The sequence below is a fragment of the Rana temporaria genome, chromosome 3, assembly GCF_905171775.1.
Source record: "Rana temporaria chromosome 3, aRanTem1.1, whole genome shotgun sequence".
NCBI classification, from domain to species: domain Eukaryota; kingdom Metazoa; phylum Chordata; class Amphibia; order Anura; family Ranidae; genus Rana; species Rana temporaria.
In genome coordinates, this window is record NC_053491.1 from 329,381,796 (window position 1) to 329,401,316 (window position 19,521).

General features: G+C 45.3%; 1 protein-coding gene across 4 annotated transcripts in view; it reads right to left on the reverse strand.

Moving 5' to 3' along the window:
* RNF130 (ring finger protein 130) overlaps positions 1–19,521 on the reverse strand; it is a 453,463-nt gene that overhangs the window by 156,239 nt on the left and 277,703 nt on the right. For all 4 annotated transcript variants that reach the window (XM_040344997.1, XM_040344998.1, XM_040344999.1 and 1 more), the window contains exon 4: positions 6,631–6,702. In XM_040344997.1, coding sequence (XP_040200931.1) covers positions 6,631–6,702 — 72 coding nt within the window. The remainder of the gene's footprint in view (positions 1–6,630; positions 6,703–19,521) is intronic.

A 19,521-nucleotide genomic window follows, 5' to 3' on the forward strand; every position in this document is an offset into this window, starting at 1 on the left:
ATCCTTATAGATCAGCACTATGGCAGTAGTTTACAAAAGATGAGAGTGGCTTTACATCCTTTTTAAGTAATACAATTAGCCAAATATCTCAAAGAATAGCACTGCTTAAAAAAAAAAAAAAAGACAACCATATGGACCACTTTAGTTCTGTTTCTAGATAGACTTACATTGCGAAACTGTTAAAAGCTCAAGTCATAGAAACATCTCCCAAGCTCCTAATAAAACCCAGACCTTCATGCAAACTCCCTGCTCTTTATGAGCATTTCTGAATGTAAAACATGTACACATTAAATTCCCCTCAATCATTTGTCCTCGTTAACGCACACTGGAATCATCTAGTTCTGGAAAATGATTTAAAGTGTTTTACTTTAGCCATATAAGCAAGTCTATGCCAGCCCCTCTAGTAGTTAAGATGTGTTCTCCACTGCAATGTAGTGATGGCTTAACCCAAGCCTCGTTCACTGTTCTTGAAACACACGGGTCTCTCTGCCTTTGACTCTTTTCAGCCAGATGAATATCTTGTGCCAATGGGAGCAGCAGATACCTTCAGGCTTGTCCCCCTCAGTGGGAAGGATCAGTCAGGGAACCTTGCTATAGACAAGCAACACAAGCAGCTGTCTGCCAGAATTTCAACATCCTCTCCTCTGCTCTCAATTAAGCATGTTTGAGCAAGCTGAACAAGCATGTTTAGAAGAAACACGTACCAGAAAATATGCTTCTGGGCAAATGAATTGCGCTTGCCCCAACCCACCCTCTTCATGCAACAGCCCCAAACTTTTTGGCACCAGGGACCAGTTTAATTTTAGCTAATTTTTCCAGTGACCGAGGTGGAGAGGTGGGTCATCAGACCCCTTTAAACCACAAACCCCCTTTACAGCATGGTCCCTCCTCTAAATCAGTGCAGTGTTCCACAGTCCCTCTTTACACCACAGTCCCCCCTTTAAAGCTGTCCCACAGTGTCCTCCGTTCCCCTTCACATCACAGCCCCCTTTACATTACAGTGCCCCTTTATAGTGCAGTCCCCTTTGCATTAATTTAAACAGTGACTTCGCTGGTAAAGGGCACTGTGATGAAAAAGAGGACTGCTCTGCAAAGGGGCACTGTAATGATTACAGCGTCTCTAGCAATCACATCCCCTGGCAGTTATGGCCCCTTTACCTCCTCAACATCACAGTACCCCCCTTTAGATCACTGCCTCTCCTGCACAGTCCTACCATTGGCAGGGCAGTTATCAGCCTGTGTGGAGGAGCTGCAAATTTGGACAGAGGGTGGGTGTTTCCCAACTTATGTTAACAAGCGGGCGATTACCTGCTTGTTAATTTGAAAAGATTCCCGCTCTCTGTGCAAATCACTAGCTTCTCCCACGCCCTGCCATCCTGATAGGATGACATTGGTGGCCGGCCAGGAGAGAACACACAGGCTAAGTGGTACGGCTGTCCAGCGGGGGTGAACGGCAATTGAGGTCTATGAAAGTCCTGTCCAAGCCCGCGGCAACCGCTCACCTCCTGTCATGTGGCCCAATTTCCAGTAACGTACCATGGCTTTCTTTGCAAAATGAATTAACAAGGTCAAGTTGACCTACCAACATCCCAGCAATGAAACTCATAATCTATAGAACACGGTTTGGAGTAGATTACCTTGACCAGTCCAGTCAAAAGCTGGATGTAGTTGCTAGCAGATAGTTTTGTGTATGGCCAGCATAATGAATATGGGGTATTTTAGAAGAATTTCCTTTTAACAATCTGTTGCCATGACATCTATTTTTAGATGAATTCTCGTGAAATGTGATCTGGGCCCAGCCTTACCACCCTGCTAAGCATTTACTGAACTGTTTGGTCATAGACACCGCTCAGCAGTATACAGTGTCACCTGCTTCAATGTAAAATTCATGTACAAAACCCACAGACATTTCAACAACACCAGCTAAACTGTGGGGAATGACACAGGATTAACCCTTGTTTTCCTTTTGTATCTGCACGTCAGAATCCCTGGATTAGACATTTCAATTTGTTACTCAAAGGAGAGCAGATGTCATTTAGAAAATGTATTACACCAACAAAAATAACTAGTGGGTCGCTAGGTAGTATTCATTAACTTTAGGGTGCTTGTAAACCCTTACATATACCTAGTGAAGTGACTGGCCTCAGGTGATGCACAAATCTTCCTACATAAGTTGCACCGGTTTATCTGCAGTCTTCTCTACATCCCTTAAGGCCTCATTCACACTTGGCCGTTCGGGTCCGTCTGTCAAGAATCTGAGCGGCCGCTCCATGCATCGGTATGGAGCGTCGCATGTCAGCGGAGACATGTCCGCTGACATCCGACCCGATCTGACCCGCTAAAAACAGACATATGGGGGCCACGTCCCCATCCGTCCATGCGGATCGGATCGGGTAAGATCTGATGAAAACGGACATGCTGTCCGTTTTCATCAGATCGCTCCATAGGGAGACAGCGGTGCCCGACAAGCCCCTCCCCGGTCAGTGAGCAGAGAGGAGCTTGTCATCCGTCGGCACAGCGGAGATCTGCGGACTCCGTAGCGACGGAGTCCGCCAAGTGTGAATGAGGCCTAAAAGTCCAGAATTTTTAAGGCTTAAATAGCAGAGGAACAAAGCAGCAGACAGAAATGACACTTGGCACTCTTAATTGAGACAAGTGCACAAGAGGGATTTGCTTTGTTCATATTTCATGTCTGAGGTTTACAACCACTTTACACACTTCCCGCCTGGCCTACAGCAGATTGGCGACCGGGAAGTGGTTCTGTTATCCTGACTGGGCGACATATGACGTCCAGCAGGATAACATGCTGGCGGACGCACGGCAGTCACGAGTGCTGCGTGTCAATCTGACACACTGCATCTCCGATCATGGTATAGAGCCTCTGACAGAGGGCTTCTTACCACGTGATCAGCTGTGACCAATCACAGCTGATCATCGCGTGAACCAGGAAGTGCTGGTAAGCGGCATTTCTCAGTTTGCACTGACAGGGAGAGCCAATCGGCAGCTCTCCCTGTCAGAGGGGGGGGGGGGGTCTGTGCTGATAATCAGCACATTGATTATCAGCACAGCCCCCATCAGATGTGCCATTCAGATGCCAATCAGTGGCCAATAGCTGCCAGTCAGGGCCCCTCAAAGTCTCTCAGTGCCTACCACAGTGCCCATCACAGTGCCAATCAGTGCTCAGCAGTAACACCTGTCAGTACCTCATCAACAGTGCTGCCCATCAGTGCCATCTATTAGTGTCAATCAGTGCCGCCAGTCAGTGCCCATCATTGCCACCTATCAGTGCCTATCGGTGTCCATCAGTGCCGCCTATCAGTGCCCATCAATTCTACATATCAGCGCCAACTTATCAGTGCCAACTCATCAGTGCCACCTCATCAGCGCCTGTCAGTGAAGGAGAAAACAACATTTTATGACAAAGACAAACTTCTTTGTTTAGCAAAAAAATAAAAAACCCCAGTTGATCAATTACCACCAAAAGAAAGCTCTATTTTTGGGAAGAAAATGATAAAAAATGTGTTTATTTGTTTGGGTAGTGTGTTGCATGACCACACAATTGTCATTCGAAGTGCGTCAATGCTAAAAGCTGAAAATTGTCCTGGGCAGGAAGGGGTCAAAGTGCCTGGTATTGAAGTGGTTAATAACTTGCCGCTTTAAATTAGACTTTGCACCCCATTAAAACATAAAAAAAAACACTTGGGGGTGAAAAAAAAAATCTCACTTCAAGCTTTTGGAGTGCATGTGTGACACCATCTTCCTATCAACAAGATCTCAAGGAATGGTGAGCACTCCAAATCCCCCAAAAAGATACTGCAGCACGGTGTTATTTGGCCAGCAGACTGAACAAGTAAAAAAAATCTATTAATTCCCAAATCCACAGTGAGGCACTACTGATATGCGACACTGATGGGCACTGATAGGTGGCACTGATGGGCACCAATTGGTGGCACTGATATGCAGCACTGATGGCCAATCATAGGCAGCACAAATGGGCACTGATGAGTGGCACTGACTGATGGGCATCACTGATTAGGAGGCACTGGCAGGTATTGCTGGTGGGCACTGATTGGCATCATGTGTGGGCACACATTGGCATCATGTTTGGACACACATTGGCACCCATGACCACCAGGGATGCCATACCTGGTAGTCATCACTGGAGGCCATCCCTGGTGATCCTGGTGGCATCCCTGGTGGTCCAGTGTGGGCACCCACGTGGGGGGGGGGGACAGTGCTGATAAACAATCAGCACAGACCCCCCCGTCAGGAGAGCAGCCAATCGGCTCTCCTATACTTGCATCAGACGCGAGTGAGTAAAAGCCAATTAAAGGCTATTCCTGTTTACATCGTTATCAGCCATGATTGGACACGGCTGATGATGTGGTAAAACGTTTACCTAGATTGGAGTTGCGGTGTGTCAGAGTGACACGCCAACGATCACCTGTGATGCGCTCACGCAGGGGCGTGCAATGGCTTGTTATACTGATCACGTCATATGGCGTCCGATCAGGATAACACAATCACAGCCCCATTATAAGTTGCTGATCACCACCATTAGTAGTATAAAAAAATAAATAAAATAAAGATAAAAATTTGTAAGTCTAACATCTAAGCAAACCAAGCAATGTACACTTATTTGAATTTTTGTAGCAGAAAGTAAAAAATAGCCTCCACCCATCCCCCCCCCCCCCCCAAAAAAAAAATGTTGTCTTTGTTTATATCGCAAAAAAATAAAAACCCAGTGGTGATCAAATGCCAACACAAAAGAAAGCTCTATTTGTGTCAATTGCAATGAAATTGGAGGTCCAAACTGCACTGATTTGCCGCACTAGTGTGAATCAGGGCTAGAAATGTTGTAAGCTACAAAGATCATCTGGTCAACTTTAGCACAGGGCTAAAGACCCTCACCCCGCCCCCATGTGATGAATTTCAGGCCTGCTGAGTGGCCAGTGCACATTATAGGTGAAAGGAAAGAGTCACATGTTCTGCCGTAGCCAGAAGTGGTATTTAAAAAAATAATTCCAGGTCTGGAATCTCTAGAAGCTGGAATTCACTATAGTAGACACAGCTACTTCAATGATCTTCTGCGCTCCATGCCGAATGACTACCCTGCTACATTGTGAACATAGGAGGTCAGCCGCTCAACATAGGCACTATTCAAAGAATGCTATGCATATCCTCAATCAGTGAAACATGTTCTCTGATTGGATGAGGTAAAGAATGTGACATCACCGCTCTGTATCTTCACCTCCTTCAATCAGAAAATCCTTTGTATTCAAAGAATTTTGTGAATAGTGCCCGTGCTTAGCGTCCGAACTCCTGTGGTCAGAATGCAGCAGGACTGCTGTTCCGCACAGGACCTGGAAGCTAGTGGAGATCACTGTGTTAGCAATGCCTACTACAGTGATTTTCAGCTTCTGGGGGGGATCACAAAGGTACGTTGTTTGTATAGTTACATTGATCCGAGCTAGATCAATGTAACTATGCAAGAAATGCCACACCTGGAATTATTTTTTAACTTCACAGGGATGGGCAAACAGGGCAGCAAATGAAAGGCAATTATAAAACAGAAGCAATGCAAAGTAGGCATTAAATATAAAATATAAACCTGTTACTTTGCTCTAAAAATTGGGCAAAGTACAGGTTCCCTTTCATTTTTGTAAGCCTCTTTATAAAAGTCATAGCAGTGATTATCACCGATTTATATTCAAAGCTGGCAGGATATAGTTTTACCAACTTCCCCCCTTGCTACTTCTTCCAATCAAAATTCGGTAATCAGAAAACCTCTGACTAAGGATGAGCTCCGGCGTGTTCGCACACTCCATGTGCAGAGCCCGCCAGGAAGTCGGCACCGCGCTGCGCTAATCACAGGCAGGGAGACATTATCCCGATGCTCGGCTGCAGAGATCGGGAAATGTCTCCCCGTCTGTGATTAGCACAGCGCGGTACCGACTTCCTGGCGGGCTCTGCACATGGACTGTGCGAACACGCCGGAGCTCATCCTTACCTTTGACATACTGAAACATGACGACAGCAGATGCAGAATTAAGCCATGAAATCTGATTGGATACTATTGCAAACAGACAAGGACTCCGTGTCATCATTCTGGCCATACAAACAATTGTACAGAGAACAGGAATGACTAGCTTTGAAAACAATGAATTCCTATGTAGATCAGATCTGTATGTTCCAGTGATTACTTTAAGGCCTCGTACAAACGATTGGTCAAAGCCGATGAAAACGGACTGAAGGACCTTTTCATCGGTCCAAACCGATGGTGTGTGGCCCCCATCGGTCAGTTAACCTTCGGTCAAAAAAATGAGAACTTGCTTTAAAATTTAACCACGCATGCTCAGAATCAAGTCGATGCATGCTTGGAAGCATTGAACTTCGTTTTTTTCAGCACGTCGTTGTGTTTTACGTCACCGCGTTCTGACATGATCGGTTTTTTAACTGATGGTGTGTACGCACGACGGACCATCAGTCAGCCTCATCGGTTAACCGATGACAACAGTCCTTCGGACCGTTGTCATCGGATGGACTGATCGTGTGTACGCGGCCTTACAATCTGGTCACTCATGAGAACTGGATAGGACATTCTGATTACATTCATGTGAGACCGCTCACCTTATCTCCTTTCCTGACCGTCCTCGTTGTAAGTTTGCCGATGGCCTTCTTCGCTGCGTCTCCAAGTCGTCGCTGTGAAAAACACATTGAGAAAATAATTGAGCTAGATAGAGGAAGGATCTGTCCAAAGAAACCTCACAACAAAATACATTTTTATTCTCTCCACATGTACAACAAGAGAACCCCTAATATTTGGTTTACAATCCAGGAACAATGATCAGCCCAGGTACATCAAAGGGGTCTTTACCAATTAATGACAAAACCCAGGTACAACCTGGGAGCCTATAATACTTGGTGCGACATTCAAGTGCCGGGATTTGCCAAATCCGCCTACAAAAATGTATAAGATTAGGTATTACTGTACACAGAATGAACAAATGCCCTCATGTTTCAACCAAAACAGCCCACACACTCCAATCTATTTATATCCATAAAAAATTGGACACATTTCTGGGCCTTTTTGTAATCCTAATTTTCTTTTAAAAGAAGCAACTGGATAGCTTGGAAAATTGTGGATTGTTTTTTATAGGTCTGTAGACAATGTACATGGAACTTATTTTAGATTTAATCTTTTTCTACAGAATGTGGCAATCAAATATAAATTCATTGAAAACCGATAGTATTGTTCTAAACTCGGCTAATTAACGCTAAATGCCCCCATTGACAACCAGAACAAACGTTTCACACCTTGTTTTCCTTTCTATCTGTTAATGTCCACTTAAACTTCCATCTGACAAGATATTATAGAGAGGCTGTTTAGATCATCTTGACATTCAAACACCAGGGGATCTCAGAAAAAAGTTATTCTTTGTTATTACTTTGAAAAATGGTCTTCAATAAAGAAAAAGTCACAAAGGTTTAAAGAGACAAAAAGATCAATCTGTAGTCTGGCTTAAAGATCGGCTTGTAGATGAAACCTTGTGTAGCACAGAAAAAAAGCCAAACACTAGTGTGTCCTATCAAAGGTAATGAAGGTCACCCCTAGTTGGTTCATTGAGTTATGCTCTGTGAGAAAGGCTTCATCCATTTTCAAGGAAATTACCCCGACTGAGTTTATCTATCTGATTCAACTAACGGGATCCACACCAGTATTTGGCAAACTTCCTTCCTTTTCCCAACTGCTGTTTTCAGATCTCTCCACAGAGAGTTCTATGGCAGTGGTTTTCAACCCTGAAGTTCCCCCCAAAGGCCATGTTTGCAGGTTTTCCTTTATCTTGCACAGGTGCTAATCAGCCACTGGCTTGTTATTTTGAACAGCTACATTATCTAAGAGAAATTCCCAAAACATGGCTCATTGGGGGTACTTGAGGACAGGGTTGAGAACCAGTGCTCTATGGGAATTAGATCCGGACTCATTGCTGGGGAGTTCAGTTCTCTTCTTGATGTGCTTTTCGATGTGTGCATTAAATACAAAACAAAGGAATATACCCATCTATAATAAAATTCATTGTTACAGTTAAGTAAACAAAAATAATAAAAGACAAAGGATTTGCAGAGCACTATGAGTAAGCTGAAGGGACAGCACAGAAGTTACTGACGACTTTGTGGCTCTGTTTACCTGACTCAGACTATCTTCTGAACTCTCTTCTGATGTTGGAATCCCTGCTGTAGCTTTGTAAACTCCAGATCATTATATTTAAAGAGGCATTGGGAACTTTCAAACTTGCTTGTACAAAAGAAGGAAAACTTCAAACAGGCTCAATAGCTCTGGTTATGCGGCTTCACACAGCAAGGCGTCCCTTAATGGGCACCCCGACCACTGCTCAAACCATAGATTTACGGAAGGAAGTTCCAGACAAAAAACAGATAAGAGTGCAAGATCATTTTAATTGTTGATAAACAGGTCAGAACAACAACCAGTGAATCTTTTTCTACACTTTTCTCCTCTTATGCAGAAAAGGGATGGCAGAAAAAGATCAACTGGTTGTTTTCTTTATCGTACATCACGGGACACAGAGCGGCATATTCATTACTATATGGGTTATATGGAGTACCTTCAGGTGTTGACACTGGCAATCTCAAACAGGAAATGCCCCTCCCTATATAACCCCCTCCCATAGGAGGAGTACCTCAGTTTTTACGCCAGTGTCTTAGGTGTTAGTCATGGTTTAGCTTGCCTCCGCATCCTTGGGATTAGGTGAGCTACCGGTTCTGTCCAAAAAAGCCTCAGCGCTAAAGTGGTCAGTAACCGGACCCCAAACCCTTGGGGTATAGCCCATAATGCTTTTCTTTTTAGAGAGCTGGACCCTGGGCCCAGAACTTAGAAACCTTTGGGTGCCTAATGTTTTCTGTTGCCAGGGTGCTATATGGGCCCAGGACAGTGGATCCTTCATAGGAACCCAGGGCCTGAAGGTCTAGACATCCCCACGGAGATGGGGGAAGATTGGGCCTCTTGCTTGGCAAAGTCCTGCGGCATGGAGCAGGTAAGTGAGGGGAAAACTTGCGGAACTTGGTTCTTAGCAGGTTTTTTTCTGGGGGGTCACAGGGGACATGCCTAAAGTTATGCACTGCATCTGGCAAACTAGTCACATATCATAAAGATAGGATGGCTCTATATGTATTATTCCCCATAAGATGTGACCTCCCTTGTAGTGTTGGAAAAGCATTGAGTGGGGCCTGTGTGATATAAAAGTATATGTGTGTGTCAGAGAGCTGTGCTTACCTGCAAGCCTCCAGGCGATGCTCCATTCAGTCTTCCTCCTCAGAGCCTGCAAAGCAGGCAAAACGCTGACCTCCTCATGGTTCCAGGCTGCAGGCTGCAGTTTGCTGGAACAGAGAGGTCCCTTCCTCCCAAACCCCCCCCCCCCCTGTCGGGAGGGGCATTTCCTGTTTGAGATTGCTGGGGGGGGAAGGGCGGGTCAGTGGCTTAAGGAAGGGGCGGCCCTTCCTTGTTTGTTCCATTCAATACTTTGGAACTGGGGAAGAAAGACCAGAGCGGCAGCACGGGGCGCCGAGGACACACAGTGGCCAGAAAGGATATTGCAGTCTTCAGAAGACTGTTTTTCAAGCCTAGAAATAGGCTGTTTCTTTTCCATCTCATAGTTTTTCTTTGCAATACTACTCAGGGGGACAGAATGTTTTTTCTTTCCTGGATTTGAAACAAAAACGAAAAAAAAAAAAAAAAAAAAGAAAAGTCATCTAGGGGAGAGGAAGCATTTTTTATCCCCCAAACAGGTGTTTGGGCAATTAACTTTTATAGTTCCAAATACCAATAGGTAGCAGGTGTACCTCGGTATTGTACCATGGCATCCGGGTCAGAGGGTACAAGAGGTGGGGATTCCCCCAGAGAGTCTGAGGTCTCGGACAAAGTTATGCCGCTGCTTTCCCCACAGGGAGCCTTGGGGCCATCGGGATCTGGGGCTGGAGCTGTCGCGGGTCAGTCCAACCCTAAGATGGTCACGGACAAGGTATTACTCACCTCTTTAAGAGAGATGGAGAAAGGAATGGGAAAAATGATAGCCACAGGTATGCGGGGCAGTAAACGGATTAGATCTCCGTCGCCCGAGCGCGGACCCTCAGAAGAGGAGGTCCTTTCCTCATGGGAATTGGACGACCTCTTGGACAAGGACCAAGTAGGTTCAGGGATCGAAGATCCGGATACAGAGGAGTCTGGAGCAGTCTCCCAAGGGGAGAGCTGGTGGATTCAAGCCTTAACGGACTTGGTCCATAATGCATTCAACTTGCCAGTACCAGATCTCCAGGTGTCTACGGTTTCAGCTTTGGGCTCACTGAGGGCGCCTCAAAGCAATGCAGTATTTCCGATCCACCCTCTACTAGAGGGAGTTTTGTTCCAAAATTGGAACAAGCCAGATAAAATCTTCTTACCACCTAAAAGATTCTCTGCCCTATATCCTATGGAAGATAAATTTTTCCAAGAAATGGGCTACTCCTGCAGTGGACGCAGCCATCTCATGTATTAACAAATCATTAACATGCCCTGTAGAAAACATACAGGTATTCAAGGATCCAGTTGATAAACGCTTGGAAGCACTACTTAAGAACTCCTTCACTACTGCAGGGGCAGTAGTACAGCCAGCCGTGGCTGCGATTGGGGTTGCTCAAGCATTATCGGATCAAGTTAAGCAGATGCTTAAACTTATTCCTGCCCAGCAGGCAGAAGAATTTTCGGATGTCCCTAGGGCCATATGTTTTACAGTAGACGCAATTAAGGATTCTATCCAGCAAGCGTCACGTTTATCGTTATCCCTTATCCATATGAGAAGACTCTTATGGTTAAAAAGCTGGGAGGCCGAGCCCCCATGCAAGAAGCTCCTGGTAGGGTTCCCCTTCCATGGAGGACGACTCTTCGGAGAAGACCTAGATAAATACATTCAAACCATTTCAAATGGCAAAAGTACTCTCTTGCCAACTAAGAGGAAGTTTCAGGGGCCTGCGTTTAAACGACAGTACTCCCCTGGGCAGGGGCCCTCTAATGCCAAACAGTATCGACGGCCTCCTGCGAAAGCAAACTTCGGCTTCAACAGCAAATCACAAGGACAGGCTGCTAGAGGCAGAAAGCAGTGGGTTCGCAAACCAGCAAAACCAGCCCCCAAGCCGACCTTATGAAGGGACGCCCCCACCCACGAAGGTGGGGGGAAGGCTGCGACTCTTTTCAGAGGTTTGGGAAGCCAGCATTCCCGACGAGTGGGTACGGTCTTCCGTGGCCACGGGCTACAAATTAGATTTCCTAAGGTTTCCTCCTCTTCATTTCCAGGAGTCGAGGATTCCAAACGATCCGGAGAAAGGAGCCGCATTAATGTCGGCATTAAATCATCTACTTTCCCAGGAAGTAATAGTAGAGGTACCAGTCCTGGAACAGGGGCTAGGTTTCTACTCCAACCTATTCATCATCCCAAAGTCCAATGGAGATGTCAGGCCAATTTTGGACCTAAAGATGGTAAATACATACCTAAAGATCCGCTCATTTCGGATGGAATCCGTGCGGTCAGCAGCTACCACACTCCAAAAGGACGACTTCATGGCGTCCATAGACATAAAGGATGCCTACCTTCATCTTCCAATTTATCAGCCACATCAAAAATATCTACGCTTCATGGTGGCTTCGCGTCACTTCCAATTCGTGGCGCTTCCCTTCGGGTTGGCTACGGCCCCCCGGGTGTTCACGAAGGTCCTAGCTCCAATCCTAGCCAAACTAAGGATCCAAGGGGTCACGATCCTAGCATACCTGGACGACCTCCTAGTCATAGATCACTCGTCTCCCGGCTTGGAGCGAGCAGTGGCCCTCACGGTCCAATACCTCGAGAAGTTCGGCTGGGTCCTAAATCGAGAAAAGTCAGCTTTCCTGCCCACAAGGCAGTTGGAATATCTCGGCATGAGATTAGACACAGAACAACAAAGAGTGTTTCTACCTCTGAGGAAGGTCAAAGCCATCAAGGAATTAATCCTACTGGTTCTAAGCAAGAAGGAACCGACTATTCGCCTATGTATGAGGTTACTAGGCAAGATGGTGGCCACATTCGAGGCGGTACCATACGCCCAGAGCCACACTCGCATCCTGCAGGCAGCCATCCTGTCAGCATGGAGCAGAAGGCCACAGGCCTTGGATATCCCGTTGCCGCTCTCATCAAGAGTCCGACAAAGTCTGTGTTGGTGGTTAGACCCTCAGAATCTACTGAAGGGGAAGTCTTTCAGCCCAGTGGCTTGGAAGATAGTGACCACAGACGCCAGCCTGACGGGCTGGGGAGCAATTTTGGATGGTTGCACTCGCCAAGGTACTTGGGCAACGCCAGAGAAGCAGTTGCCCATCAACATCTTGGAGCTCAGAGCTGCTCGACTAGCCCTCAGGGCTTGGACGTCAAAATTGCAGGGGTTCCCGGTGAGAATTCAATCAGACAATGCCACGGCCGTGGCATACATAAATCACCAAGGGGGAACCAGGAGTCAAGCCGCTCAGAGAGAGGTGAGCTTGATTCTCCTATGGGCAGAGGCTCATGTGCCCTGCATATCGGCAATATTCATTCCAGGAGTGGACAACTTTCAGGCGGACTTCTTAAGCCGCCAGACTCTTTTGCCGGGGGAATGGTCTCTGCATCCACAAATCTTTCAAGCACTCTGCCAAAGATGGGGAGTGCCGGACGTGGATATCATGGCATCGAGACTCAACAAGAAGCTAGACAGGTTCATGTCCCGCTCAAGGGATCCGATGGCCTGCGGAACCGGTGCGTTGGTTTGCCCTTGGCATCGGTTCAAACTTCTTTATGCGTTTCCCCCGCTCCAGTTACTACCCCGCCTGCTGTGCAGGATCCGGGTGGAGCACATACCAGTCATCCTGGTAGCTCCAGCATGGCCCAGAAGAGCATGGTACTCACTAATCTTAAGGATAGTAGTGGGAGACCCTTGGACTCTTCCTCTACGGCCAGACCTGCTATCGCAAGGTCCGATCCTCCACCCTGCCTTACGGCATCTAAATTTGACGGCCTGGAAGCTGAATCCCTGATTCTCAGGGGTAGAGGTCTGTCTCAGAAAGTAATCTCTACCCTAATCAGAGCCAGGAAACCGGTCTCTAGGGTGATTTATTACAGGGTCTGGAAGGCCTATGTAGGCTGGTGTGAGTCCAAGCGATGGCTTTCTCGCAAATTTACCATCGATAGAGTATTAAGTTTTCTCCAGCTAGGAGTGGATAAAGGATTGGCATTAAGCACAATCAAAGGACAGATTTCTGCTCTGTCAGTGTGGTTTCAGCGGCCGCTGGCCACCCACTCGCTGGTTAAGACCTTCCTTCAAGGGGTCTTACGTATTAAACCTCCAGTTAAATCCCCGCTTTGCCCGTGGGATTTAAACCTTGTTCTGTCAAGTTTACAGAAACAACCGTTTGAGCCGTTGGCTGAAATTCCTTTGGTTTTACTGACAAGAAAGTTAGTATTTTTGTTAGCCATAGTTTCCGCAAGAAGAGTATCGGAACTGGCGGCCTTATCCTGTAAGGAACCATATCTTATTTTTCATAAGGACAGGGTCGTTCTCCGCCCTCATCCTTCCTTCCTACCGAAGGTTGTATCCAGTTTTCATTTGAACCAGGATTTGGTATTACCATCCTTCTTCCCTAAACCTACTTCCAGAAAGGAAGGGTTGCTGCATACCTTGGATATCGTCAGGGCCATGAAGGCCTATCTTAAAGCTACAAAGAAGATCCGGAAAACAGATGTGCTGTTCATATTACCGGATGGGCCCAAGAAGGGGCAGGCAGCTGCAAAGTCCACCATTTCTATGTGGATTAAGCAATTAATCACTCAGGCCTACGGCTTGAAAGGGTTGCCTCCTCCAGTATCAAAGGCTCATTCTACTAGGGCCATGGGCGCCTCCTGGGCAGCACACCACCAGATCTCTATGGCTCAAGTTTGCAAGGCGGCAACCTGGTCTTCTGTCCACACGTTTACAAAATTCTACCAGTTGGACGTAAGAAGGAAGTCTGATACAGCCTTTGGGCAGGCAGTGCTGCAGGCTGCAGTTTGAGACCCTCGGATTCCGGGGGCTCCTCTTTTTTGAGTTAAATTTAAAATTTAAGATTATTTTTCTCAACTAAGTTGGATTTATTATGATTTGAGTATTTCTCTAAATGAAATCCTTTTGTCTTGGAGATGTTCTCCCTCCCCTCATTGTGAGCATTGCTTTGGGACATCCCATATAGTAATGAATATGCCGCTCTGTGTCCCGTGATGTACGATAAAGAAAAAGGGATTTTTAATACAGCTTACCTGTAAAATCCTTTTCTTGGAGTACATCACGGGACACAGAGCTCCCACCCCTCTTTTTGGGGACCATTTTGGGAGGCATACTGCTTGCTACAAAACTGAGGTACTCCTCCTATGGGAGGGGGTTATATAGGGAGGGGCATTTCCTGTTTGAGATTGCCAGTGTCAACACCTGAAGGTACTCCATATAACCCATATAGTAATGAATATGCCGCTCTGTGTCCCGTGATGTACTCCAAGAAAAGGATTTTACAGGTAAGCTGTATTAAAAATCCCTTTTTTATGACCTATCAATAAACATCCTGGACGCTTTCATCTGTTTTTGGTCTGGCGTCCCTACAGTTCTGTAAATGAGAGCTTAATAACTAAAATAAATGAATGGTTGATACGGACAAAACAGCACCACCATCTAGATTAAGGCTGGATTCACTCTTGTGCCGTGCGGGACATTGCATTTGATTCGTACAGGAATCACTGCATTCCTGTGCACATCATATGTGATGCATTCCTGTGCACATCATATGTGATGTCTGTGTGGTGTGATTTGAGCCACAGATTTTGTATGGTTCAAATTGCATCACATCCGCACCAAAATGGCACAGGGCCCTTTTTAATTCCGCACCTAAATCGCATTGCCTGGGTGTTCATGGCAATCGCACTGCTTTTGGCGATGTGTTTCGGCGTGTCGTTAATCTAACATTGTCACCCACAGCAGATTGCATGGACGCTGTGCGAATGCAATTCGGTAAAATGTGATTCGGGGAAACGCAGCAAATCTTGTGCATTTCTCACATCGCATCAGCGTGAACCAGGGCTAAAGTATTAATATACAATATTTTCTGATTCAATCGTTTTTAGTGGGAGAACAATACTTATACTGTATAAGCACCACGTCACAGAATGCACAACTGATGAAGGAAAAAAATTGACCGTAGGACTACAACGGAGTATAAAGTATGGGAAGAACACCCGCCCAGGAGCCCGTCACTGCCCAACCACCAGTCGCCGACTTTTCAGGTAGACAGCCAAGGGTTCCAAACAGCAATTGCTTATGTCAAAAAGTGTACTGACAACTTTTTTTTTTTAATTAGCACGATTCAAGTATGTTTGCGTTTTAGCAAGGATAGGTTGATCACATGGCTTTTCCAAGTCATGGCAATTGCTATCTTAGCCACCAGGAAAATAAAACACAATGAATGAGTGATTGTCTTTAGGCCCCTTTCACACTTGAGCAACTTGTCCTGCAACAAGTCCCTGTACTACTTTGGTCTTACTTTGATGCAAGTTGAGGTCCATAGACCAAGTTTACACAGGCATTCCCTGAAATCGTGGCAAAATCATGGCCACAAAATCGCCGCAAAAAATCACATAACTTTCAAGCCGCGGCAAAGTGAAAGGGGCCTAAGGAACGTTTTAGATTGGCTCATTAAGAAGTGCGTCCAGAGCAGTCTTCACAATATTTAGCGCAGTTACAGAATGAATCAGGGAGTGAATATGCAATATTTCAAATTATGAGCCGGTTCACACAGGGGCAACTCGTCAGACGCCTTAGCCACCTGACAAGTCGCGCTCCGTTCTGTACTATGGAACCATTCTAATAGGAGCGACTCAAGTCGCTCCGACTTAGAAAAAGGTTCCTGTACGATTTTGGGATGACTTCAGGGCAACTTGCATTGACTTCAATACAGAAGTCATTTTGCAAGTCGCCTCTGAAGTCTTGGGCAGATCGCCTTGCACTAACATGACTATATTTTTTAGGCCCTAGTCATAACAAATAAATAAAAAATTTACAAACTAAATATTAGATGTGCACCGAAATGAAAATTCAGGATGCACTTGGCCGTTTCAAAAAAATATACATTTTAGCTTTTAAGTCAAAGTTTTTGGAGCAATTTTTCGTAAAAAAAAAAAAGCCAGAAGAAGCTCAGGAAAAATGCATACCTTTAAATTCTATGCATGTCTTCACACTGGTCCACTGTGCTTTCATTGCAAAAAACAATCAAAAAAGCACCCGTGTTGCATTTTTGATGCATTTTCTTGAGTCATATGACCTACAAAAATCAAGGCAAATTCGCAGGCATTTTCTTGTTGCCCATTTGGGCACCTTGTTATTCTATCTGCAAAGCGCCGATAACCCTATTTGCGGGCGATAACTTTTAACGGTGGATATTTTGGTGCATCCCTACTAAATATAAGTTGACTTTAAAAGGTGAGGGCCCTGGGCATTACTGTACTACCTAGTGAGTCACTGACCTGGAACAAGCATGCAGCCAGAAAACTCTAAGGCCCAGATTTACAGCCGAGATACGACGGAGTATCTCAGATACTCCGTCGTATCTCTCAGAGTATCTATGCAACTGATTCATAGAATCAGTTACGCATAGATAGCCCTTAGATCCGACAGGTGTAATTGTTTTACACTGTCGGATCTTAGGATGCAATACCGCGGCCGCCGCTGGGGGGAGTTTGTGTCGTAAACCAGCGTCGGGTATGCAAATTAGGAGTTATCTCAGATACTCCGTCGTATCTCTCAAAGTATCTATGCAACTGATTCATAGAATCAGTTACGCATAAATAGCCCTTAGATCCGACAGGTGTAATTGTTTTACACTGTCGGATCTTAGGATGCAATACCGCGGCCGCCGCTGGGGGGAGTTTGCTTCGTAAACCAGCGTCGGGTATGCAAATTAGGAGTTACGGCGATCCACGGCGGTTTTCCGCGTTCGCTACGTCGCTGCTAGTCTAGTTTCCCGTCGCAAAGTTAGTAGTCGTTTTTGGTGCCCTAACTTTACACAGCACACGTATGTGCTGTATAAAGTATGGCCGTCGTTCTCGCGTCGAAATTTAAAAAATGTTCCTTCTTGCGTAAGACGTCCGGGAATACGGAAGTACGCTACGCACGTCACCGTTCAAAAAAATTACGTCACTTCGCGCAAAGCACGGCGGGAAATTCAAAAGGGAGCATGCGCAGTAGGTCTGGCGCGGGAGCGCACCTAATTTAAATGGCACACGCCCCTTTGAATTACGCGGGCTTACGCCGGAGCCTGCCAGCGTAAGTTTTCTCGCAAGTGCTTTGTGAATCAGGCACTTGCGATGAAAACTTGTGGCGGTGTAACGTATCTACGATACGTTACGCCGCCGCGATTCTACGTGAATCTGAGCCTAAGCTCCTACTCTGCATTATGATGGCCATACAAACGGGTCGTTTCAATTTCAATCGGTTTCACCATCCAAAAATGACTGAACAGCCCGATGGAACCGATTTCTAGCGAAACTTTTATTAGGTTTTTGATCAGTTGGTCATTTTTTAACTGCACACTGTTTGAAAATGGTTGCAATTGTCTAAAAATTGCCAAGTGCATGGGTAGCTTCAGATCTGGAGGGAAGCAACCATCGATCATGAAGAACACAAAGGGACGGCTTGCAGAGGAATATAAATCATTTGGCAGACAGGAAGAAACCATTATAATTTTTGGAAAACAAATGTTTTGCTGCTGTGATCGGAGTTCTTTGGCCATGTTGGAAGTCAAACCCTGCTGTTCTCTATTGCTACACTTGTCTTTTGCTGAGTACTAATATTATTCACCCTTTTGTCTCTATTGCACAAATAATGTCATAAAAATACATGAAGGTTAAGAAAAGGCTTTTGGCCAGGCAATTCTAATGAGCCAAAAGACAAAATACTAGGAGGGAAGGAAGGAAAGGTTCAGGTTTCTGCTTCACAGCAGCACACAATCCCTTCTGGAAAGGGACCAGCTAATTTTATATTGATATGGAACTTGGAAGATACTTGGTTTCTGATATTGATATTAGCAGCAGGGGCCCCTCAGGGAATAGCACTCTAAACCCCCATCTACTGTTTTTCCATTGATTTTGTACAATGCACATTGAAGAGCTTAGGGACAAGAAAGTGATGCCAATGTAAAACTATCTACTGGGGAGGAAGGGAGATACACAAGGTGAATGGTTCATTAAAGAATTGGCAAGGATAAAAATATTTTCTACTGAACCAAAGGCCCTGAAAAGTGACTTTCAAGATATGCTTTTAATGTATGAGGCCAGGTAGTACAATTGTTGTCTATTAAATGGATCACTGCCCAACTTTTAATTTCTCACAGTACAGGGAATGGGGTAGTGACACCTACACTTTACATAACATCGAGGATGAAGACATAGGGAAACCGGCAGAGTGAGACACAGGGGGTTAGTTATGAAAGGCAAATCTACTTTGCACTACAAGTGCAAACTACAAGTGAAAAGTGCACTTGAAATTGCACTTGGAAGTGTAGTCGTTGTAAATCTGAGGGGTAGATCTGAAATGAGGGGAAGCTCTGCTGATTTTATCATCCAATCACGTGCAAGCTAAAATGCTGTTTTTTAGTTTCCTTGCATGTCCCCCTCGGATCTACAGCGACTGCACTTCCAAGTGCACTTTGCACTTGTAGTTTGCACTTTTAGTTCAAAATGGATTTGCCTTTAGTAAATAACCCCCATAGTGTAGTAAGGCATAACACAGCTAATAACCATCAATCACTTATTTTCTACAAAGAATCCAACTCAACCTTGAACTTGCATTGGTATATACAAGGGAAGGTTTGTTAACCATTTGAATCAATGGCATCAGTTTAAGATGCTTTTAAGATCATTCAGTATTGATGGATGCATGCTCCTAAGATCATTCAGTATTGATGGATGCATGCTCCTAAGATCATTCAGTATTAATTGGTGGATGCATGCTCCCAAGATCAATTAGTATTGATTGATGGATGCATGCTCCCAAGATCAATTAGTATTGATTGATGGATGCATGCTCCTAAGATCATTCAGTATTGATAGATGCATGCTCCTAAAATCATTCAGTATTCACTGATGGGTGCATGCTCCTAAGATCATTCAGTATTGATGGATGCATGCTCCTAAGATCATTCAGTATTGATTGATTGATGGATGCATGCCTCTAAGGTCATTCAGTATTCATTGATGGATGCATGCCTCTGAGATCATTCAGTATTCATTGATGGATGCATGCCTCTGAGATCATTCAGTATTCATTGATGGATGCATGCTCCTAAGATCATTCAGTATTCATTGATGGATGCATGCTCCTAAGATCATTCAGTGTTCATTGATGGATGCATGCCTCTAAGATCATTCAGTATTCAGTGATGGATGCATGCCTCCA